The sequence below is a fragment of the Salmo salar genome, chromosome ssa19 (assembly GCF_905237065.1).
Source record: "Salmo salar chromosome ssa19, Ssal_v3.1, whole genome shotgun sequence".
NCBI lineage: Eukaryota > Metazoa > Chordata > Actinopteri > Salmoniformes > Salmonidae > Salmo > Salmo salar.
In genome coordinates, this window is record NC_059460.1 from 76684717 (window position 1) to 76710530 (window position 25814).

The following is a 25814-nucleotide window of genomic DNA, read 5'->3' on the forward strand; positions in this document are numbered from 1 at the left end:
GGTCTTGTCGTGCCCTCTTCACGACTGTCTTGGTGTGCTTGGACCATGTCAGTTTGTTGGTGATGTGGACACCAAGGAACTTGAAGCTCTCAACCTGCTCCACTACAGCCCTGTCGATGAGAATGGGGGTGTGCTCGGTCCTCCTTTTCCTGTAGTCCACAATCATCTCCTTTGTCTTGATCACGTTGACGGAGAGGTTGTTGTCCTGGTACCACACGGCCAGTTCTCTGACCTCCTCCCTATAGGCTGTCTCGTCATTGTCAGTGATCAGGTCTACCACTGTTGTGTCATCGGCAAACTTAATGATGGTGTTGGAGTCGTGAACGGCCGTGCAGTCATGAGTGACCAGGGAGTACAGAGAGGACTGAGCACGCACCCCTGAGGGGCCCCCATGTCGAGGATCAGCGTGGCGGATGTGTTGTTACCTACCCTTACCACCTGGGGGGCGGCCCGTCAGGAAGTCCAGGATCCAGTTGCAGAGGGAGGTGTTTAGTCCCAGGGTCCTTAGCTTAGTGATGAGCTTTGAGGGCACTATGGTGTTGAACGCTGAGCTGTAGTCAATGAATAGCATTCTCACATAGGTGTTCCTTTTGTCCAGGTGTGAAAGGGCACTGTGGAATACAATAGAGGTTGCATCATCTGTGGATCTGTTCAGGCGGTATGCAAATTGGAGTGGGTCTAGGGTTTCAGGGATAAAGATGTTGATGTGAGACATGACCAGCTATTCAAGCACTTCATGGCTACAGACGTGAGTGCTACGGGTCGGTAGTCATTTAGGCAGATTACCTTAGTGTCGTTAAAGGTTGATGTGAATAGTTAAAAATGACATAATAATACAAAATAAATGATCATCTTAAATTATAAATTAATTTCCCAACCCTGTTGTAAGCTTTTAAATTATATCAATCTGAACCTTTTATATTTTCCAGTGATGAAGACATGGATGTTTAATTGTAGGGTGAGGGATGCAAAATGTGTCAACTTTGAGCACCTTTATCACCAAAAAAGGCACTTTCTGTGCACTTCTACAATGGGTAAATTTGTATCAAAAGGAGTACTCTCAAAAACAGATTGAATTCAACTGGATTTAGTTACCCGTTCAGTACATTTCATCACACGGATAGATATTCGAATTTAGATGTGTGGATGGTTGACAAATTCAAACGTTATACTGTTGCCATCAAAACAATGTAGCTATTCACAAGTCAATTAAAATGCACGTGAAAACATGACATATACAGTACCAGTCAGGCTTGTATAATTGCGAATCTGATTAATCTCTGAGGAATATAGAGGTTCGTCCTGCCCAGTAGTTTTTAAATAAAGGCAAACAGGGTTGCGTTCAGTACAACAGAACGGTGTGCAACGTTGATATCAACGAAAACGGTAGACTTACTGTACTGAACGACCAGTTGAAAAACGTTGAAATTATGGTGGCTCAGAGTGCAGTTATCATATGCACGAGTTTTGCGATTTCAGAAGGTCGCACCTATATTGACCAGGCCACACACACCAAACGGGCACAAACGTATGCTACCTCAAAGGCTTTCGAAGAAAGGTCCGCACCGTTTTTTTGCGCACCGTTTTGGGGAAACGTGTGGTTGAGTGTAAACGTAAACGTTAACGCGAACTGAACGCACTCCAGCACACACACACACACACACACTCTCTCTCTCACACACATGCTCAAACTGCATCGCGCTTCGTGCCATAAACTAGTTTTGAGGACTTTGTAGCCAAATTAAGCCAATAATTGCAGTCAAATATTGATATATACAAAGTAATTTGCTACCAACAACTATTCAGCCTCCGCATTCTCTTGACGAGACATCCCTCGCGAGTCATATTTGGGAGATTGCTGTCGCATGACAATCCTAAACGGACCAAAAACTATTGATTCCGACGAATATGCGTATTTTTTTTAGGCAGGACATGGGTCCTCTGTACAATTCTTAAGCCGTTACGTTTATCTAGGGCAAGTTATTTTCAATGATTTAGCAGGATTTAGTTCGCCTTGTCCAGCAGTGACTGGAACAGATTGGCATTTCGTTTTTAGACATGCACGGACTGAGTTGCAAATGTAAATGGGGCCTTACTCTCACTCTGTTCTTATCTGTTATTTGCGTGTTTATCTTCTGTGAATATTTGATATATTACTCTGCAATTTTGCGTTGTTCGTGGCCGAAGTTGAATAGAGACAGCGGCAAGGGACTCCCCCCGCTTCGCGCTTTGTTTCTGTCGGATACCCACCTCCTTGGCGCAATAAAGGGACACTGGTTCGACAAACTACGAAGGTAGGCTTTAAATTCCTATTCCAATTTCATTGCTTATGCGTATTTTATAAGTTATCATATTAATAAAAACAATGTTTATTTGTGTGTGTTTTACATCCGTTGTAGGACTGTCATTTGTTGAATGTGTGCATTTCAAACCTCTCTGTAATTTGCATCTCATAAAAACTGTAATTTGCATCTCATATCAGATGTTCCAAAAAATAAAATCTGAAAACAATGAACAGAAACAGACAGCACAAGTCCCTCCAAACACGTCCATAAGTCATGGAAAGTGGGAGCTTTTTATTTTTAGGACAGGAATAGAATTAATCCTCTTAGATGGCTCAAATGAATATCAGATAATATGAAATCACGATGGCATCCAACTTCACCAGCTAGGGCACTAAACCGGATCCCAGCTTTGACTGCAATGCTTCATGTTCACATGGTCCACAAAATGAGTTCTAGTGGGCAGTCTCAATAGTTATTTTCTTTGGGAGGATGCTACCAGGATGTATTAAATACATTATACAGCATGATGGACAAGAACACTTTCAATCAAAGGTGGTTGTATATTGGTAGTGTTGGGTAGTCATGACCAACAGATCATTATCAGGGCCAGGAGTATTTCCTCATGAGGCCTCATCAGGACAACTCTGGACTGTAATAGGCTATCACTATAGTCAGGGCCCAGAGTTTTTCCTAGTGGTCTTTCCTTGTGGTCTTTCCACATGGTCAGGAAAACTCCCTGCCCTAATCATAATGTACTGTACATTCCTCCCTGATAGAGAATGGCAGATGGAGAGAGCTTTCCAGACAGCACTGGGGGTCCTACAGCCAGAGGTGGTCTTCATTTTGGGAGACATCTTCGACGAGGGGAAATGGAGCTCCCCAAAGGTTAGTTGATGGACACTGTCGGTTATCAGAAATGATAGACCACACACACCGCCAACAGCTAGACTACTCAGGATATGAGATAATAATATTATCTGTTGGCACGTAAGGGGATGTGCGTGTGTGTGTGCGTGGATTTGAGCATTGGCCGTTCCAATTTCATTTTTCTTGATTTGATTTGATTGTCCTTGAGGTGTGACTAACCCCCACCAGTTGTGCTTTAGTAGAAACACAGACAGTGAATGGGAGTAGGTGTTTGGGAGTTCATTACATTCATTATGAGGTAATGGTATGATGTAACCTAAATCCACCTGAGGGAGGAATTAAATAACAGTAGTAAATGTTACGCCCCTGAAAAAGGGGAGAAATAATCACGAGTGTGATACGGTATTGTTTCCTCACTGAGAACTTTTACTGCAATAAGGAAAAGACCACGATTTCCCCGCAAACTTGTCAGGATGTGTCTTTCTGTTCAGGTCTCTGTAATCTATACACAACCGGAGGGTCCCGTCCTTCTTCCGAACGCACACGACAGGTGAAGAATATGAAGAGTTTGACTTCCTAACCCAGCCCTGGGCTATGAGGTCATAAAGATAACCCTTCATCTCCTGATACAGTGGCCTGGGCACTGACATTTATGTGCGCTTGACTGGTTCAGAGTCCTTCAGAGAAATAGTCATTTTCAATCGTTCAATACAGCCAATGTCATTGTCTGATCTGGAGAAGGAGTGACACTCTTCTCTAAGCATTTGCCTAACAACCTCTCTCTGCTCTTCGGTTAGGTGATTTAAACCTACTGGTGGATCCCACTGTTCAGTAGCAGTACACGCTGGTGTGATTCACTGTGGCTGGGGTGACAGTTTTTTCAAAGACCTGGGCAGGTAACACAGTCATAATGGTTTGTACTGTACCGATTATTGTGTGTCCTAGCAGGGCAATGTCGTGGTCAGTGGAGTTAGAGACATCAAGCATGATAACTGGAAAAACACCTTTCCTGACTCTGACTAGTGTGTCAAAGATCTCAAGGTCGTCTGGCCACTGCGGGTTCAGGTCTGGCTGGAAAAGCATTGTCATGTCCTCTTTGAAAGGCTGGGAAGCTACACGGCACTCAATCTGAATGCTACTGTGTTTTGGTACAGCAACCTTCTCTTTCTTGGTTTTCACTGCATATTCATCTGTCTGTTCTGCGCTAACAGCCTGTATAAAAGCTCTCACCTTGTTTCTTTTGAGGCTTGGGAAAGCTGTTTTTACTGTACTGTATCGTTTAGTCTTTTCAGTCATTGTCAGGATGTGCTCGATAACATTGAAACCTATGATTCGATGCGATAAGTGACAGCCTTTCATTACCAGCACTGGGATGATCAGTTCCTTCGTTTGGTCAGTTTCAGAGGCTAGCCGAAAAGTTGTTTCAATCCATCCCAGGTACGGCATTTCAGTCCCATTTGCTGCAGTCAACCTTAGATCATCAGGTGAGTCCAGGATTTCTGAAACATCTCTCAGCCTTGCGTTTGGGAGAGATTTCTCTTTCCATCGTTCATCAATGACCGATACCTGAGAGCCTGTGTCCCATAGAGCTTGGAGGTGGTGGCGATTCAGGTGACACTCAATAAGGCACTGTCTGCCGACTAGCGAGGTGACCTTACGGGGGTGGCAACCTTGAGCTAGGGATGGTAAAGAGTGGGCATTTGCCTCTGTGCAGGAAAACCTTTCACTGGTAGAGTCAATTTTCAGGTGAGTGCATTTTTCCTTATGTTTAGTCCAATGTTGGTTTTGACATACTTTGGAACAGTACAGTGTCTCTTTACATGATGAACATTGTTTCAGGTTCTCAAATGAATCTTCTCTGGCACAATTTGCACATTTCTGGGACTTTTTGGTAGCTACGGCTAACACTCATCCCTCAGCGGTAACCCTTCCCCGTTTAAAGGGGCCTCTCTTGATGGTCTGACTCCCCGGATTTTACATCCAGCTTGAAAATGTTCTCCACTCCCACATCGGAAGCAGTGTGTGCAGCGTGCATCTGTTCTGGCCCGCTGGCAGACAAAACACCTCCTTGGAGCTTGAGCAGAGCGGTTGGTATACAGGTTAGGTGCATATTGATGCTGCGCAGGGTCAGGTGCTTGGGGCTGACTGTAGTTGCTGTAATACTGCTGCTGGGAAACAGGTGGCTGGGGGTCCCTATCTGGCCTCCTAACTGGAGGTGGGGCATAGGCACAAGGCGGTGACTGAAACATAGGCTGCTGTAATGTCTCCTTAATCTGAGCAATCTCTGCACTGAGACCTTTTAGAGAAGCTACACCTGTCTTAAGTTCAGCTAACTCTGTTAACAGTGCTGCGGGTATCTTAGCTTTGGCTTCCTTCACAGGACACTTTGCAGATAGTGTATCTTCTAACTGGACTACACTTACAGTTGTAGCAGGCTGTGGGGCATTTAACCGCTTTTTGTTTCGTCTTTCTATCTCATTAGCACAAGCAATGTTAAGCCTCTCTAGCAAAACCTCATCTGATGTTTCGCTATCTAGCAGGAGAGGCTGCATGTCTATCCTGATACTGTCACTCTGGAGACCTGTAAGGACTGTGTGTAAACACATGCGCTGGACTAGAGCAGGGTCATACGTAAGCCCTGATTCTGACTCCTGGGATGCAAACAGTACTTTCTGCCTCAAATCTAAGACGCGCATCAGGAAGCTTTGAGGGGTCTCCTTGCTATGCTGTGCTTCTGAAGCTAGCTGTTTGTAAAGCTCTGTTGCACTCTTCTCTTGGAAGTGGGAATGCAGGATACATCTAAGTGTGGGAAGAGTTAGCTGGGGTTTACCTTCCAAGTAGCTGCGTAGCTGTGAGCCTGGAGAAATAGCCCTGACTACTGCGTCTACTATTTCTACCTCAGGATAGTCTCTGTTAAGTCCATTCTCGATCTGATGGGCAAGGCTGGAAAAAATCAGTTTATCTTTCTGGCCCGGTTCACCTATCTGACCAGAAATTTTTAACTCTTTGCGCCAGTATGAGCTGGGCTGTGCACTGGGTGAGAGCGGCACGCTCACCTGAAGATTAGCATGGGGTTGACGCAGAGAATCACTGGCTTTGGCTGCAGTAATCTGCTCAGTTCCCACCCCTTGTTGTGGGGTTGCAGTTCTCAGTTCCTCTATTCTGTGATGTGTTCCGGCTGTTTCAATATCATGGTCAGTTTGCCCTGTTTTGTTATCTATGCCACTGATCATCTCTGTCATTTTGTCTTTAAGTAGCAACAATTCTGACATGCCGCCATCTTCTAACTCTGCAACTTCCTCTCTTTCAAGGAACATCAGAATGTGAGTCATCAATGATATGCGGGATTTGTCTTGAACATCTCTTCTCTGTTCGCCTGAGATGTCAAGGAAATCACATATCTCTAGTAACTTGTCTTTAGTCAGGGTGTGCAATTCTCCTACTACCTCTTCCTGTAGTTCTTCCAAGGCGGTCGTCATGTTGACAGAACAGGAGGAACTTTTACTGTGCAGGAGTTGACTCTGAATTAGATGGTCCTTACTGTCTCTGATGGTCGATCAATGGCCTCAGCTGACACGTACTTAACCACCAACTTCCAGCTCTCCTCGAACAGCAACACTTTCCTCACTGCAGCCTGCCTGAGTTGTTATGTGGGGATTTAGCTGGCTCGGAATTCAGCGACCAGGATGTGGAAACTGGACATCTGAGCAGCCATCTCAGCGGAGCCTCCAAAAATGTTACGCCCCTGAAAAAGGGGAGAAATAATCACGAGTGTGATACGGTATTGTTTCCTCACTGAGAACTTTTACTGCAATAAGGAAAAGACCGCGATTTCCCCGCAAACTTGGGTGGAGACCAGAGCAATTGATCTCAGGCTCATAGATTAAGAGCATTTAGTAGATCACAGATTAACACTTTTCCCCTTCGATTAGGCACCACAAAATAAAGTAATCAATATAACGTTTACACATTCCTTTTACGATTCTTACCCTTTGTATGCTTGACGGATTTTAACTTAACACAATTCTATGAATGTTATCAATCTCTATCAACTAGTACTGAATGCATAATCTTTTTAACCTTAGATGTTTTAAGATCCTCACATACTATGAACTTACTAATACTTTTTAATGTATAACAGGCTATGAGTATTTCCTTTAACCTGTCACATACACACCCTACTGTAACACCCTACTGTGTCTAGTGCTAGGAGGGGTTGAGGCAGATGTTGATACCCCAGCTCAAACTGTTCCTCTGTGACCATCTGAATATGCACCTTGTATTCTTCAGGACTGGGAGGATGACGTCCGCCGCTTTAAGCAGATCTTCCGACATCCCAGAGACATGGAGCTTATAGCCATCATTGGTAACCATGACATCGGCTTCCATCAAGAGTAAGTTAAGTTCAGAAGTCTCACTGTTAAATGGAGGCTACCAAGAACATGTCAACAACGTCGTCCTCTCTATTGTCACCTAGTTCCGCTAACAATAGGGAGTTATGTTGTCTGCAGTTGGTGTGCGTTAGTAGGCCCTAGCCCTGTGGTTGTGCTCTCTTTCTCTTGACATAACATTTTTTTTTTTTAAATCTTTGAACAGAATGAGCTGGTACAAACTTGAACGCTTTGAGAGGGTATTCAATGTCACCTCTGCCCGGATCGTAACCTACAAGGGAGTCAAGTAGGTCACTTTACTGTAAATAGTGTCATCTAACCTTGTCTCAAAATGATGCATGTAAACAGTTTAACAATGTGTTTGTGGTTAGTCACGTTGATGTGTAGCTTAGCTCCAATCCTTGTACCATCATTAATGTGTGTGTGTGTGTGTGTGTGTGTGTGTGTGTGTGTGTGTGTGTGTGTGTTCCCACAAAGTTTTGTACTGGTGAACAGTATGGCCATGCATGGAGACCGCTGCCCCATCTGCGAGCATGTGGAAAACGAGCTGTACAGCCTCTCTCAGGCTCTCAACTGTTCAGTGCTGGTGATCTTAATCACAACCATCATCCTCATCAATGCCACACACAAACACACAAACAAAATGGAGGTTATTGGGATTTGGAAAACAGCAGAGATTTGAGCATTGACAAAATAAATAAGTCTTTCTCTCCCGAGTGCAATCAAGAGTCACCATACGGCTTTTGCATGTTACTCAGCGCCAAATATATGTGGGTCAAATATTTTGGGTTAATCCCAGACTTTATTCACTAACATCCCCAGAAATGTTATCCCTAAATGTCTTTTGAAATGCAGTAAGCATTATGTTGTCACGAAAGAGGAAGGATTGTCCCTACACATTGTCAACATGATGTTACTCCCATTGCTAATGTCAAAGTAGATTGTAATGATATTGTGGATTTCACAGAGAAACCGGTCAAGCAGCATGAGAACATACTGTCAGGAGGACATGCAGAAGTTTCCCCGCTCATCACCTATCATCCTACAGGTATGGTTTAGTGTGTGTGTGTGTGCTTGCGAAGTGACTGAGACTACTTTAGTTAATTATAGGTCATTGCAGTGTCATTGTACACTGAGTGTACAAAACATAGGAACACCTTCCTAATATTGAGTTGCACCCCCCTCCTTTGTCCTCCATGCCCACAATTTGTTGTGGGCATGGATTACAAGGTGTTGAAAGCATCCAACAGGGATGCTGGCCAATGTTGACTCCAATTCTTCCAACAGTTGTGTCAAGTTGGCTGGATGTCCTTAGGGTAGTGGACCATTCTTGATACACACAAGAAACTGTTGAGGGTGAAAAAGCGAGCAGTGTTGCAGTTCTTTACACACACAAACCGGTGCGCTTGGCACCTACTACCATACCCCATTCAAAGGCACTTATATATGTTGTCTTGCCTATTCACCCTCTGAATGGCACACATACACAGTCCATTTATCAATTGTCTCAAGGCTCAAAAAGCCTTGTTTAACCTGTCTCCTCCCCTTCATCTACCCTGAGTGAAGTGGATTTAACAGATGACATCAATAAGGGATCATAGCTTTGGTATTTTGTATTTTATTAGGATCCCCATTAGCTGTTGCAAAAGCAGCAGCTACTCTTCCTGGAGTCCACACAAAACATGAAACATGACATAATACAGAACGTCAATAGACAAGAACATGTCAAGGACAGAACTACATACATTATTTTTAAAAGTCACACGTAGCCTACATATCAATGCATAGACAAACTATCTAGGTCAAACAGGGGAGAGGCGTTGTGCCGTGAGGTGTTGCTTTATCTGTTTTTTTTAAACCAGGTTTGTTGTTTATTTGAGCAATATGAGATGGAACAGAGTTCCATGCAATATGGCTCTATATAATACTGTACGCTTTCTTGAATTTGTTCTGGATTTGGGGACTGTGAAAAGACCCCTGGTGGCGTGTGTGTGTCAGAGCTGTGTGTAAGTTGACTATGCAAACAATTTTGGATTTTCAACACAATGTTTCTTATAAAAAGAAGTGATGCAGTCAGTCTCTCCTCAAGTCTTAGCCAAGAGAGACTGGCATATTATTTATATTATCCCTCTGATCACAATGAAGAGCAAGACGTGCCGCTCTGTTCTGGGCCAGCTGCAGCTTAATTAGGTCTTTCCTTGTAGCACTGGACCACACAATTCGACAATAATCAAGATTAGACAAAACTAGAGCCTGCAGGACTTGCTTTTTGGAGTGTGGTGTCAAAAAAGCAGAGCATCTCTTTATTACAAACAGACCTCTCCTCTTCTTTACAACCATTGAATCTATATGTTTTGACCATGTCAGTTTACAATCGAAGGTAACACCAAGTAATTTACTCTCCCCAACTTGTTCAACAGCCACACCATTCATTACCAGATTCAGCTGAGATCTAGAACTTATTGAATGATTTGTACCAAATACAATGCTCTTAGTTTTAGAGATGTTCAGGACCAGTTTATTACTGGCCACCCATTCCAAAACAGGTTGCAACTTTTTAAGTGTTTCTTTGACTTCATTAGCTGTGGTTGCTGATGCGTATATGGTTGAATCATCAGCATACATGGACACACATGCTGTGTTTAATGCCAGTGGCAGGTCATTGGTAAAAATAGAAAAGAGGGCCTAGAGAGCTGCCCTGCGGTACACCACACTTTACATTTTTGACATTAGAGAAGCTTCCATTAAAGAAAACAGTTTGAGTTATATTAGATAGATAGATAGATAGATAGATAGCTCTGAATCCACGATATGGCAGAGGTTGAAAAGCCATAACACATACGTTTTTTCAACAACAGGTTATGGTCAATAATATCAAAGGCTGCACTGAAATCTAACAGTACAGCTCCTACAATCCTCTTATTATCAATTTCTTTCAACCAATCATCAGTCATTTGTGTCAGTGCAGTACATGTTGAGTACCCTTCTCTATAAGCATGCTGAAAGTCTGTTGTTCATTTGTTTACAGAGAAATAGCATTGTATTTGGTCATACACAATTTCTTCCAACAGTTTGCTAAGAGCTGGCAGCAAGCTTATAGGTCTGCTGTTAGAACCAGTAAAGGCCACTTTACCACTCTTGGGTTGCGGAATGACTTTGCTTCCATCCAGGCCTGAGGACAAAGACTTTCCTCAAGGCTCAGATTAAAGATGACAGATTGGAGTGGCTACAGAGTCAGCTACCATCCTCAGTAGCTCTCCATCTAAGTTGTCAATGCCAGGAGGTTTGTCATTATTGATCAATAACAATAATTTTCCCACCTCCCACACTAACTTTACAGAACTTGCAATTTGTTTTTTTATGCATGAATACGATGGCTCACTGTTTGTTGTTGGCATTTCCTGCCTAAGTTTGCCCACTTTGCCAATTAAGTAATCATTAAAATAATTGGCAACATCAAATGGTTTTGTGATGAATAAGCCATCTGATTCGATGAAAGATGGAGTTGAATTTGTCTTTCTGCCCATAATTTCATTTAAAGTACTCCAAAGTTTATATCATTGATCTTGGCTTCATAATACAGTTACTTCTTCTTTTTGTTGAGTTTAGTCACATCATTTCTCAATTTGCAGTAAATTAGCCAGTCAGATGTGCAGCCAGACTTATTACCCACTCCTTTTGCCCCATCTCTTTCCAGCCATACAGTTTTTCAATTCTTTATCAATCCATGGAGCCTTAACAGTTCAAACAGTCAGTTTCTTAACAGGTGCATGTTTATCAGTAATTGGAAGAAGAAATTTCATAAATTCATCAAGCGCAGCATCTGGATGCTCCTCATTAATCGCATCAGACCAACAAATATTTTTAACATCACCCACAAGAGTCACAGAAAAATCTTTTGTATGAACTCTTATACACTATTTTAGGCCCAGCTGTTGGAACTTTGACTTTCCTAGATATAGCCACTATATTGTGAGCACTGCATCCCAATGGGTACGGATACAGCTTTAGAACAAAGTTCTACAGTATTAGTAAAAATGTGATCCATACATGTGGATGCTCTTGTTCCTGTAGTGTTTGTAAACACCCTGGTAGGTTGATTAATAATCTGAACCAGATTACAGGTACTGGTTACAGTAGGAAGCTTCCTCTTGAGCAGACAACTTGATGAAAACCAGTTAATATTCAGGTCCCCAAGAAAATAGACCTCTTTGTTTACATCACATACACTATCAAGCATTTCACACATATTATTTAGTTACTGAATTCATTATCTAAGTGAGTCTCAGAAATGGCTAATATATGAATGTTATCTGATGTTAGCAAGTTATTGATTTTATGAACCTTATTTCTAAGGCTACATATATTAATAAGGGCTATTTTCAGCACTTTCCTGGGTAGCTTATCAGAGATAGACATAATACTGAAAAGAGCAAACAAAGCAAGAGAACAAAATATACATTCAGCAGTCCATTAATCAATTGGTGTGTGTGTGCTGCAGGGTTGAAGCTACGAACCCATAGGCTTGGCTCTCTCATCCCCTCCAGGCTTTTAGGAGGGAGGGTGGACAATGAGCCTGTCATAGCAGATGTAAGCAATGTCCCCACACGCTCTGGCAGCTTCCATGGCTGGGATCAGTTCTTTCCTCTTCTGGCGCACAGCTTCAGGATAGTCCTCGTTGAGGAAGATATACGTTCCTCTCAAGTTCTTGGCTCTTTCCAGAACAGCTACCTTGTCCTTGAACCTCATGAACTTGAACACTATTGGCCTGGGCCTGTCACCTGGGCCGGTTGTGGGCTTTCCAGTCCCGTGGGCACGTTCCAACTCAATCTTCCTGTGGTCCATCTTCAATTTCTCAAAGATCATTTCCCTCACTTTGTCTTCCGACTCCATCCAGGTCTTGTGAAGATTCTGCAATTCCATCCACAACCATGTTGTTCCACCTTGACTGTCCCTCGATGAATCTGTCATTGTTATCATGGATTCACACACAGATCTGATGTCCTCTCTCAATGACTTACAGATTGCTGTCATCTTGCTGTTCTCCTGTTTCAACTCATTGAGCTGACCTTGGGAGAACTGCAAACTGTTCTTCAGGTCCTGTACCTCTCTGGTCAGGTCCTCCATTTTTTTAAATTAGTTGAATCCACCGATATTTGGACAAAACACTTGAAGCTATTTTCTTGTTGATGTAAAAACTGCTTGTAGAACTATTTGTGTTTGTTTAAAAGATCCTTTACGTGTGAGAGAGACACCACTGTCCTCAACGGTACTCCCGCCGGCTTTGGTCTTTGTCATGGTAGCTAGCAACGTAGGTTACGCTGGTACTCCTCACAGTTCCAGGTAGGGCAGGTCACAGGGAAGATTGAAAACAACAACGAACAGCAGGGATCTAGACAGCCACAAACCCGGGACAATCTGCAGTCCCAGCCACAATGGCTAACCGCGTCGCGGGCTGCGTTCAAGCGCTCAAGAAAACCCTGCTACCTTGATATGCAGCTAGCTAGCAGCTAGGCTAGTTGAGGACTTGGATTAGCTAACACAACGTACCATTGGAACACAGGAGTGGTGGTTGCTGATAATGGGCCTCTGTATGCCTATGTAGATATTACATAAAGAATCCGCTGTTTCCAGCTACAATAGTCATTTACAACATTAACAATGTCTGCACTGTATTTCTGATCAATTTGATGTTATTTTAATGGACAAAAAATGTGCTTTTCTTTAAAAAACAAGGACATTTCTAAGTGACCCCAAACTTTTGAATGGTAGTGTATGTCTAGTACATAATTCTGTGAAGTTATAATAGCCTAAACCTATTCCAGTTCACGTCATGTCATGATGCTTAGCGCTTCAAGCCATGCGCCATCCATGTGTACCCCTGTCTCTTGCTCTCTCCCCACTGGTGAAATTTCTCACGCCTGCACCTATCTGACCAATCAAACATGTAAACAACTAGCGTTCCACAGCAAGCTTCTCTATCCGTGCTAATGAGTCGAGTAAATATAATGAGCTATTTTTTTTTAAACGATGTTGATTTCACAGGTATTTTTAGTACAAAACATTAATAACACCTGCTCTTTCCATGACAGACTGACCAGGTGAAAGTTATGATCCTTTGAGGTTATGATGTCACTTGAAGATAGATTTTTTTTAAGCCTCTCTCCTGTAACTATTCCCCAGCTCGTTGCTGTAAACAAGAATGTGTTCTCAGTCAACTTACCTGGAAAAATAAGGGTTCAAATAAAATTGAGACATGGATTGTGTTGTGTGCTATTTCGAGGGTGAATGGGCAAGAAAAAATATTTAAGTGCCTTTTGAATGGGGTATGGTAGTAGGTGCCAGCCGCACCGGCTAGTGTCAAGAACTGCAACGCTGCTGGGCTTTTCACACTCAACAGTTTCATGTGTGTATTTTGAATGGTCCACCACCCACAGGACATCCAGCCAAATTGATACAACTGTGGGAAGCATTGGAGTCAACATGAGCCAGCATCCCTGTGGAACACTTTCAACACCATGTAGAAAACATGCCCTGACGAATTGAAGCTGTTCGGGGGGGGGGGTTATTGGTTAGTTGCAAATGAAATCCAAATTGTGTATAGCCTACCTATTATACAAAAACACCTAGCATTGTTCACTTACAGTATGTTATGTACTGTGTATTGACCTTCTGTCGGAAGCACTACCCTCTGTACCGACCCAACGATGCAGAGTGCACTGGGCAGGACGCTGCTTCTCCTGAAGAGCGACACCAGGTGTTCCATGAGCGCTATGACGTGCTATCCCAGGAGGCTTCTCAAAGGGTGAGCTTACACACGCTCGGTCATATAACTAACACCTGGGGTGCATCTCATTGTTTAAAGTGGCCTCCTCTCCTTGCTTGCACCTGTTTTATTTTATTCAGATCATGCAGATGAAGGAAAGGAGACAAGGAGGGGAAGCCACTTTAGGCTATTGAGATACAGCCCTTGGGCTCATTCTGAAGAGTGCATCTTTCTGACTGAAAACCATAACAAATGTTGGGTCTTCTTAAGCCTTGTTCACGATGCATGCCTTAATGCTCAAATCAGATTTGTTTGTTCAGTTTGTTTTGGACAACTGTCCAAACAGCAAGTTACAAGTGACCAAATTGTGTGTGTTCAGACAGCAGTCATGTGCTGACAAGGCTATGCTAGTTGTCATAGTAATGAGGGGTGTGTGTGCAGTGGTCTAGACTGATTGGTGGTAGTGCTTGCGCTTCCTATCACTCAGTTCTGTAGCAAGCTAAGGTGACAATAATGCCTGCCATGGACATTTTAACACTTTTAAAGCCTCAAAGGATAAGATGATCCAACTTTCAAAACGAGTCCTTTTTGACTAGCCACAACAGTCCACTAGCTAGCCAGCCACAGCAGTCCACTAGCTAGCCAGCCACAGCAGTCCACTAGCTAGCTAGCTAGTCACAGCAGTCCACTAGCTAGCTAGCTAGTCACAGCAGTCCACTAGCTAGCTAGCTAGTCACAGCAGTCCACTAGCTAGCTAGCTAGTCACAGCAGTCCACTAGCTAGCTAGCTAGCCACAGCAGTCCACTAGCTAGCTAGCTAGCTAGCTGTTTAGCTTTCTAGCATATTCACTCATTACTTTGTAAACAATTAAAAAGCTAGTTGGCTACCACATGTCAACAGTTGAATAAAGGTTAAATAAATAAAAAAAACATTACAAAACAGAGTAGCTAGCAAGCAACAAGATACCAACTAACAGTCTAAAACCACTTGATGACAAATAAATCAGATTTGACCATTCAGACACAAGTTGCATGGCCAGCAATCAAATTTGTATGTGACTTGTTTTGAAATGTGTCTCAAAATATCTGATTCCATGTGTTTTCTGACTGCAGGAAAAATAAATACGATTTGAGTCAGTTCAAACGGCCAATGTGAACACGGCTTTAGAGGCATGTGATTACAGAAATATGATGGATTCTTTTGGTCCCACTCTGCAGTTACTTTGGTGGTTCCAGCCCCGCCTTATCCTGAGTGGCCACACCCACAGTGCCTGTAAGGTGGTCCATGACAACAAGCACCCAGAGATCAGCGTTCCTTCCTTCAGCTGGAGAAACCGCAACAACCCCAGCTTCATCCTGGTAACTAATTAACTACACTGAACAAAAATATAAACACAACATGTAAAGTCCCATGTTTCATAAGCTGAAATAAAACATCTCAGAAATTTTCCATACGCACAAAAAAAAACGTATTTCTCTCAAATTTTGTGCACATCCCTATTAGTGAGCATTTATCCTATGCCAAGATAATCGTTGGGGGTATAGGCAGGCATAAACTATAGACAATGAACACAATTGCATTTTATCGATGGATATTTGAATACACAGATACCGTGACGAGAACCTGATGCCTGTTGTCGTGCCATTCATCCGCCGCCATCATTCTTTTTTTTTTTTGAAACCTTTATTTAACTAGGCAAGTCAGTTAAGAACAAATTCTTATTTACAGTGACAGCCTAGGAACAGTGGCTTGTTCACGGGCAGAATGACAGATTTTTACCTTGTCAGCTCAGGGATTCGATCCACCAACCTTTCGGTTACTGGGCCAACGCTCTAACCACAAGGCTATGTGCTGCAAGGATCTGTACACAATTCCTGGATGCTGAAAATGTCCCAATTCTTCCATGGCCTGCATATTCACCAGGCATGTCACCCACCCGTTGAGCAAGTTTGGGATGCTCTGGATTGACGTGTACAACAGCGTGTTCCAGTTCCCACCAATATCCAGCAACTTCGCACAGCCATTGTAGAGTGGGACAAAATTTGAGTCAACAATCAACAGCCTGATCAACTCTATGCAAACGAATGTGTTGTGCTGCATGAGTCAGATGGTGGTCACACCAGATACTGACTGGTTTTCTGATCCACACCCCTAGGCATTTGCTTAAGGTATTCGTGACCATCAGATGCATATCTGTATTCCCCAGTCACATTTCCTTATATGAACTGTAACTCTTCTTTGAAATTGTTGCATGTTACATTTATATTTTTGTTCAGTCTCAGGGTTGGGGTCAATTCCATTTTAAATTAAAGTTTACCTCTCTCTCCCGCTCTCTCCAGGGCACCTTCTCTCCCACGGACTTCCAGTTGGCCAAGTGCTTCCTGCCAGAGGAGAGCAGCGTGGTGGCCATCTACTGTTCCACAGCCATGGTCGTCTCCCTCCTGCTCATGGCCCACCTCCACCTCACCAAGACCTCCATGCTCCTGGCCACCAATCTCATGGGCAAGCACAAGGGCTTCTGACAGTGTTTCCCCTAGATCGAACCGTTTGCTTGGCGGGCCACTTTAAAAAAAAGTCCCCTGAAGTAAAGTGTGACTGAAACCAATAGAGGGTGAAATGTTCTAGGTGAAGGGCAAGAGATAGGCCCTATGGTTACCTGTCAAAGTAACTGTATGAGGACATCTAATCTGTGTGACCTGTCACCTTTGATGCCCGCAGGCCCCATGTTCCAAAGACTCCTGTGTAGTGTAGACACTCCTGACATAGAACCCAACAGCACCTTTTACAGGGAGGGCCTGGGTCCTGACATAAAACCCAACAGCACCTTTTACGGGGAGGGTCTGGGTCCTGACATAAAACCCAACAGCACCTTTTACAGGGAGGGCCTGGGTCCTGACATAGAACCCAACAGCACCTTTTACGGGGAGGGTCTGGGTCCTGACATAAAACCCAACAGCACCTTTTACAGGGAGGGTCTGGGTCCTGACATAGAACCCAACAGCACCTTTTACGGGGAGGGTCTGGGTCCTGACATAGAACCCAACAGCACCTTTTACAGGGAGGGCCTGGGTCCTGACATAGAACCCAACAGCACCTTTTACAGGGAGGGCCTGGGTCCTGACATAGAACCCAACAGCACCTTTTACAGGGAGGGTCTGGGTCCTGACATAGAACCCAACAGCACCTTTTACAGGGAGGGTCTGGGTCCTGACATAGAACCCAACAGCACCTTTTACAGGGAGGGTCTGGGTCCTGACATAGAACCCAACAGCACCTTTTACAGGGAGGGCCTGGGTCACTCTGGGATAGCTTTTACTGATCAATTACGTGCCCTGAGATTTTATCCGTTGTTGTTTCCCTTTTTAAATGATTGGCAACTTGAATGTTTTAATTTTTTATCTCTGATCTACTGGTGAATAAGCTATGGCAGGGCCATATTTGAGCTTTTTAAATGTGACCTGGACGAAAACAGTCGAGGGAAAATGGTGACACTGGGTTTCTTGTAACTGTAATTTATGCATATACAAAGTGTACATAATCTGTCATATTTTCCCGCATATTCAGTTTAGACAACCCCCCCAAAAAAAGTATTCTGATGTGCCTCTTTATTAAAATAAAAATATTTTTCCGTATTCCATAAAGGCCTGACACAAACGTATCACTCCTGCCTCCTCGCTCTCAGAATAGACTTGCACATTGAACGCTGCTGTTCGGTGTAAAGAACAGCCCATCTAACTGGGTTCACACATTCACGCCTGTGGCAATGGGAAGGGCTCTCCATGTCCATGACCCACGTGACCCCTACTTTCTCCTCTCATTCTATATAAGTTGATGCCTATGCATGTGTATGCATACATACGTTCTAGACATTCAGAAATATGAATATACATAGGCTCACTATGTATAATTGTACATATAGATTTATAGAATATATGTATATCTTTATAAATGTATATGTACATATATATTAATATAAAATGTATATGTACAATGTACATATACAATACATGAGTGCATGTGTGTATATGTTTTACAGTACATGCATGCTTCAAAGCACACACACACACACATTTACTGGCACGCGTATGTATACATCTCATACACACTTCATATCTAAAAAGTTGCTTCCTACTGTAGTAAAACAACACCAGGTTGCGATTTGGACACGTCAATTGATCTTGTAATGTATTAAAGCTGAGAATCAGAAACAAAAATTGAAATGTTCACCGTCAAAACGAAGGAGGATGAAGGCAATGTCTCTGGCTGCGACCTGGGGTCACTGCGGTAGGTAAGTGGTTAATTTGCATAATGTATACAGGATTTCCGTGTGGGTTTTTTTAACCCCTCGCAAATTTTTCCTCCTTTTTCTACTAAAGAACATTTTCCTTTTTTATAAACCAGAAAAATGTACCTCTACAGAGAGAGAGAGAGAGAGAGAGACGCCCTACCTGCAGTCTCTACTGTCAGATAGAGTTTGACATCAAGCTGTACAGCGCAGTCAACAACATACATCAGAGCTCAATTTACAGGTACAGCCATTATCAAGGCACAAAGATCTTCTACAAGTAGTTTTTTTCTCAATAAAGTTGTACAAAATAACATTACATTTTGCAGTCTGTACAAGATAATCAACAAAAACAGATCTATATATATATAATAGATAGAACTCTTGCCCAAGAGGATCTAAGTAAAAAAGGACCATCTGTGGGCAAATCAAAGTGAGTGTGGTATTTCTCTTTCCATCTAGGCCGGAGGTGCATAGGACTGAAACTCCCAGCATCCTCCTATTCTCCCACAAGCCCCACCCCCTCTATGCTAAATCTACAGCCTGAAAGCCTCGCACTCCATCATCCTGCAATAAAATGATACAAAATAAACAAAAAGTGACAGAGTAATAAATATCACGGTGCTACATCATGTGTATACTTCCTTGACGGCATTAAGTTACCTGATACATCTGCTGCCTGCCCCACCCACCCCTTCATCAAGTACTCGAGAAAGAGAAAGAGGGAGAGAGAGAGAAAAGTGTTGGGAGGAACCAGCATACACAGGAGTCCATGAGATCCCTCAACTCTCACGCACACACACCCTCTTAACAACTTCAGCTGGTCCAGATCAAACAACAGAAATGACAGAAGACTAGTCAAAAAAAAAAATGTCTAAAAAGGCTTAGTGGAATGAACAGAATAAAGGCATTGGAAATAAAAGATGAGGCACACACACAATGTCCCATCCCTGCTTAGACCTACAAAATAAAGTCAAGATGGGCCATAAATAAAAGAACAAAGGAAGGAGAAAACAAAATAGAAAAAACCAACAATGGCAAACAAAATGACAGCATTGTGATGCTTCAGTAGTTCTCCTGGTCCCCCTGGTAACAGGGCCTTGTGTTTTGGGAGTGGAATCAAACTGCGCCGGGATTGGCAGAGCACTGACTGGATGGTGGGCTGCAACCAATCACAAGAGTTCGTATTGGCGCAGGTGCATCCTCTGGATGATGTCTCGGCAGTCGTTGAAGACACGGCGGATGTTCTCCGTGTCCACGGCGCAGGTGAAGTGGGGGTAGCAGTAGTGCTTGCCGTCGCCGCTCGCCGTGCTGATCCTCTGTGGGGTGGTGGAGAGACACATCCACATTTCACTTCATTTCATGAATTGATTGAACAGAAATGGAAATGACTCCAACCTTGAAATGGTTGCCTCTAAGTTAACACTAGGAAACAAGGGTCTACAACACTAGGAAACAAGGGTCTACAACACTAGGAAACAAGGGTCTACAACACTAGGAAACAAGGGTCTACAACACTAGGAAACAAGGGTCTACAACACTAGGAAACAAGGGTCTACAACACTAGGAAACAAGGGTCTACAACACTAGGAAACAAGGGTCTACAACACTAGGAAACAAGGGTCTACAACAGTAGGAAACAAGGGTCTACAACACTAGGAAACAAGGGTCTACAACACTAGGAAACAAGGGTCTACAACAGTAGGAAACAAGGGTCTACAACAGTAGGAAACAAGGGTCTACAACACTAGGAAACAAGGGTCTACAACACTAGGAAACAAGGGTCTACAACACTAGGAAACAAGGGTCTACAACACTAGGAAACAAGGGTCTACAACACTAGGAAACAAGGGTCTACAACACTAGGAAACAAGGGTCTACAACACTAGGAAACAAGGGTCTACAACACTAGGAAACAAGGGTCTACAACACTAGGAAACAAGGGTCTACAACACTAGGAAACAAGGGTCTACAACACTAGGAAACAAGGGTCTACAACACTAGGAAACAAGGGTCTACAACACTAGGAAACAAGGGTCTACAACACTAGGAAACAAGGGTCTACAACACTAGGAAACAAGGGTCTACAACACTAGGAAACAAGGGTCTACAACACTAGGAAACAAGGGTCTACAACACTAGGAAACAAGGGTCTACAACACTAGGAAACAAGGGTCTACAACACTAGGAAACAAGGGTCTACAACACTAGGAAACAAGGGTCTACAACACTAGGAAACAAGGGTCTACAACACTAGGAAACAAGGGTCTACAACACTAGGAAACAAGGGTCTACAACACTAGGAAACAAGGGTCTACAACACTAGGAAACAAGGGTCTACAACACTAGGAAACAAGGGTCTACAACACTAGGAAACAAGGGTCTACAACACTAGGAAACAAGGGTCTACAACACTAGGAAACAAGGGTCTACAACACTAGGAAACAAGGGTCTACAACACTAGGAAACAAGGGTCTACAACACTAGGAAACAAGGGTCTACAACACTAGGAAACAAGGGTCTACAACACTAGGAAACAAGGGTCTACAACACTAGGAAACAAGGGTCTACAACACTAGGGAAACAAGGGTCTACAACACTAGGAAACAAGGGTCTACAACACTAGGAAACAAGGGTCTACAACACTAGGAAACAAGGGTCTACAACACTAGGAAACAAGGGTCTACAACACTAGGAAACAAGGGTCTACAACAGTAGGAAACAAGGGTCTACAACACTAGGAAACAAGGGTCTACAACACTAGGAAACAAGGGTCTACAACACTAGGAAACAAGGGTCTACAACACTAGGAAACAAGGGTCTACAACACTAGGAAACAAGGGTCTACAACACTAGGAAACAAGGGTCTACAACACTAGGAAACAAGGGTGTACAGTCAGTACAGAATGAAAACGGTACGTACAAGGAACTCATCTCGGATGAAAAATTTGGCCCGGGTCACTTTAGGGTCCTCTCCAGGGTCTGGAACGGCTGACCACAAAGAGACAAACGGTCCAGGGTTTTAAAGACTACAGTATTTCATGTCATCAGAAGAAGGATATCATTAGGACTGGATGTAATCAGTGTAGTGCCTGATGGCAGTGCCTGCAATCAAATGTTTATATCTAACCACTGTTCTCCATGCTCCAAACCATTCTCATTTCACAATAGGAAGAAAGGCATGTTAATGCTATTGTTCACATACTGCAATAGAGTCCCTGGAATATCTATACGTAATAGTGTCATAGGAAGTCTAAATTAGGTTGATTCCAGGGCCAGCGCAAATGATTCCATTTGATTCACATTTTCAAAAGTGTGAGTTGCCAAAATGGGTTAACCTTTGAATACATCTTGAGGATCGGTTTGGAAGTCCTTCACTGTGAAGCAACAACAACGGTGCTTCGTCTCTGGAGTGTGTGAACCATAGGTTAGTACATTTGAATAATTCATTATGATCCAGTATATAATATCTTTTAAATAATGAACAATTATAAATGCTTATAAATATTGAATACGAGTAAAATCAACCATGATTTAAACAACGGGGTGTTTTCCGTCCATCTTAGTACCCACCTTCAGCCGGTACTGTATAGCGAACATACTCAGGGAAGTAGTCTTCAAGTTTGGATTTCCCTGCTAAGATCTTGTCAGCCAACATGTCCTGCTTGTTTAAGAACAGGATGACTGAAATGGTCCGTAGAAACCTGAAAACAAAGAATGGCGTGACTAGACAGGTATTTCAACAATCACATTGCGTCAGAGTTAGTGGAATGTGAACGGGTGGGTTTAAAAATAAAACTGTGGACCAGAGGGCAGCGAGAGCCAGACATTTACATTACATTTTAGTCATTTAGCAGACGCTCTTATCCAGAGCGAATTACAGTAGTGAACGCATACATTTCTATTTAAAAAAATAAAAAATAATTATGTGCTGGCCCCCCGTGGGAATCGAACCCACAACCCTGACGTTGCACACACCATGCTCTACCAACTGAGCTACAGGTGACTGTGGACCAGAGGGCAGAGAGCCAGACGAGGTGACTGTGGACCAGAGGGCAGCGAGAGCCAGACGAGGTGACTGTGGACCAGAGGGCAGCGAGAGCCAGACGAGGTGACTGTGGACCAGAGGGCAGCGAGAGCCAGACGAGGTGACTGTGGACCAGAGGGCAGAGAGCCAGACGAGGTGACTGTGGACCAGAGGGCAGAGAGCCAGACGAGGTGACTGTGGACCAGAGGGCAGCGAGAGCCAGACGAGGTGACTGTGGACCAGAGGGCAGCGAGAGCCAGACGAGGTGACTGTGGACCAGAGGGCAGAGAGCCAGACGAGGTGACTGTGGACCAGAGGGCAGCGAGAGCCAGACGAGGTGACTGTGGACCAGAGGGCAGCGAGAGCCAGACGAGGTGACTGTGGACCAGAGGGCAGAGAGCCAGACGAGGTGACTCTGGACCAGAGGGCAGCGAGAGCCAGACGAGGTGACTGTGGACCAGAGGGCAGCGAGAGCCAGACGAGGTGACTGTGGACCAGAGGGCAGCGAGAGCCAGACGAGGTGACTGTGGACCAGAGGGCAGCGAGAGCCAGACGAGGTGACTGTGGACCAGAGGGCAGAGAGCCAGACGAGGTGACTGTGGACCAGAGGGCAGCGAGAGACAGACGAGGTGAATGTGGACCAACCTGTTATTCCAGATGCTCTTGAAGAGATCCAGTGATTCCCGGAGTCTGTTGGTGCTGTTGTCTTCCCTTATGACCATGTTATAACTGCTGCTTGCCGCCACAAAGATGATGGCCGTCACGTCTGTAAGAAATAGGAGCACAGTGAAATGGGTTGTTTCAGTACTCATTTATAAAAAACTTTAAAAAATGTAACCTTTATTTAACCAGACAAGTCAGTTAAGAACAAATTCTTATTTACAATGATGGCCTACCCCGGCCAAAACCTAACCAGGACGATGCTGGGCCAGTTGTGCACCGCCATATGAGACTCCCAATCACGGTTGGTTGTGACACAGCCTGGAATTGAACCAGGGTCTGTAGTGACACCTCTAGCACTGAGATGCAGTGCCTTAGACCGCTGTGCCACTCGGGAGTGAGTACCAGATGCTGAGACCTCGCAAACCACATCATGTAATACTAATGAATCCTTCCGTATAAAATGTGGATCCAGATATGGTATACAACGCAGAGCTACTGCAACACAGTCGTCTGTCCCACCTCAAGCTAGCCTGTTAAGCTAAAGCCTGGGCATTATCATATGTGGTAACATGAGTCTTCCGGTTTCAGAAAAATTTACTCGAAAAGGTTACTCGTTGACCATCATTCACTGAACCACCATAGTTACACTCGCAGCACAACACTGTGGGCAGCAGAACAGCACTGTGGGCAGCAGAACAGCACTGTGGGCAGCAGAACAGCACAGTGGGCAGCAGAACAGGACAGTGGGCAGCAGAACAGGACAGTGGGCAGCAGAACGGCACAGTGGGCAGCAGAACGGCACAGTGGGCAGCAGAACAGGACAGTGGGCAGCAGAACGGCACAGTGGGGAGCAGAACGGCACAGTGGGGAGCAGAACGGCACAGTGGGCAGCAGAACGGCACAGTGGGGAGCAGAACGGCACAGTGGGGAGCAGAACGGCACAGTGGGGAGCAGAACGGCACAGTGGGGAGCAGAACGGCACAGTGGGGAGCAGAACGGCACAGTGGGGAGCAGAACGGCACTGTGGGGAGCAGAACAGCACGGTGGGCAGGAGAACAGCACGGTGGGCAGGAGAACAGCACTGTGGGTAACAGAACCGTACACAGAATCCAAACTCACCGTTAAAGCACTGAATCCATTTTCTCCTCTCGTCTCTCTGGCCGCCTACATCAAACATACTGAGAGAGAGGGACAAACCTGTTAAGTTCTGTATGGTCCAATGTGTGGAGAAGCCCATTTAACTCAACCATGTCTTGATCTCAAATCTTGAGAGACAGTCTATTGGCCTAGTTTTCTACATGGAGTGATGGTGCTACTTGGCAGTATGTTGATTTGCCATGTCATGGTGTTTCAGTGCAGATACTTCTTTCCATTTAGTGTGCATTTGTTAGACAACCAAAATGTTCATTTCCAAAAAGGAAAAGAGAAAAGACTCTTCCAAAGAAATGTTGGTGGTTGACTGTAAATAGTATGATACTAATCACATTTGATTTTCACTTAGCTACATTTGTATTTGAACAAATTATGTCCATATAACAAACAAAAACCTAACACAAACAGAAGCAAAGCTTTGTTGACAGCCATTTAGAGACAAATTAAAAACTACCCTAGATGACCACAAGGTGGGGACATTTCCATGATAACAGGAAACCACCATAGCCATGTACATACAGTACATTGTCCATACAGTTAAGACAACAGACAATGCTGTGTAACGTTACATCACAATGAAGGAAAGGGAACACTTACTGAAAGTTCACTTTGTCGACTTGAAATCTTGTTTCAAAAATACCTGAAGTCAAAACTCGGCAGCGAAGCAAGTCCTGGGGTTTAAAACAAGAGGAGCACAGAGATGAAGAGATGCACAGAGATGAAGAGGAGCACAGAGATGAAGAGATGCACAGAGATGAAGAGATGCACAGAGATGAAGAGATGCACAGAGATGAAGAGATGCACAGAGATGAAGAGGAGCACAGAGATGAAGAGGAGCACAGAGACGAAGAGATGCACAGAGATGAAGAGGAGCACAGAGACGAAGAGATGCACAGAGATGAAGAGGAGCACAGAGATGAAGAGGAGCACAGAGATGAAGAGGAGCACAGAGATGAAGAGATGCACAGAGACGAAGAGGAGCACAGAGATGAAGAGGAGCACAGAGATGAAGAGGAGCACAGAGATGAAGAGATGCACAGAGACGAAGAGGAGCACAGAGATGAAGAGGAGCACAGAGATGAAGAGGAGCACAGAGATGAAGAGATGCACAGAGACGAAGAGGAGCACAGAGATGAAGAGGAGCACAGAGATGAAGAGATGCACAGACGAAGAGGAGCACAGAGATGAAGAGGAGCACAGAGATGAAGAGGAGCACAGAGATGAAGAGATGCACAGAGACGAAGAGGAGCACAGAGATGAAGAGGAGCACAGAGATGAAGAGGAGCACAGAGATGAAGAGATGCACAAAAAGAAACAGAAAGGAAGTAAGAGAGAATTTGAAAATAAATCAAACATTGATAAACTCCCATAACTGTTA

At 44.0% G+C, this 25814-nt stretch overlaps 2 protein-coding genes across 5 annotated transcripts in view; one reads left to right on the plus strand and one right to left on the minus strand.

Annotated features, from left to right (window-relative positions):
- The first annotated feature begins 1619 nt into the window (after positions 1–1619).
- mppe1 (metallophosphoesterase 1) lies at positions 1620–16919 on the plus strand. The gene is made up of 9 exons (XM_014159744.2): positions 1620–2294; positions 3062–3170; positions 7443–7546; positions 7749–7829; positions 8021–8129; positions 8511–8591; positions 14226–14348; positions 15527–15667; positions 16649–16919. The coding sequence occupies exons 1-9, from the start codon at positions 2059–2061 to the stop codon at positions 16829–16831; spliced, it is 1167 nt and encodes a 388-aa protein (XP_014015219.2). The 5' UTR covers positions 1620–2058; the 3' UTR covers positions 16832–16919.
- A 1554-nt stretch (positions 16920–18473) lies between these two features.
- Positions 18474–25814, minus strand: part of LOC106579638 (guanine nucleotide-binding protein G(olf) subunit alpha) — a 68982-nt gene continuing 61641 nt past the window's right edge. For 2 of the 4 annotated variants that reach the window (XM_014159739.2, XM_014159741.2), the window contains exons 7-13: positions 25034–25107; positions 24404–24462; positions 23267–23387; positions 22168–22298; positions 21933–22001; positions 21518–21585; positions 18474–19913 (exon numbers count right to left, since the gene is read on the minus strand). In XM_014159739.2, the coding sequence (XP_014015214.1) occupies positions 19767–19913; positions 21518–21585; positions 21933–22001; positions 22168–22298; positions 23267–23387; positions 24404–24462; positions 25034–25107 (669 nt within the window). In that variant the 3' untranslated portion in view covers positions 18474–19766. The remainder of the gene's footprint in view (positions 19914–21517; positions 21586–21932; positions 22002–22167; positions 22299–23266; positions 23388–24403; positions 24463–25033; positions 25108–25814) is intronic. The other 2 variants (XM_014159740.2, XM_014159742.2) reach the window with 1 other exon arrangement.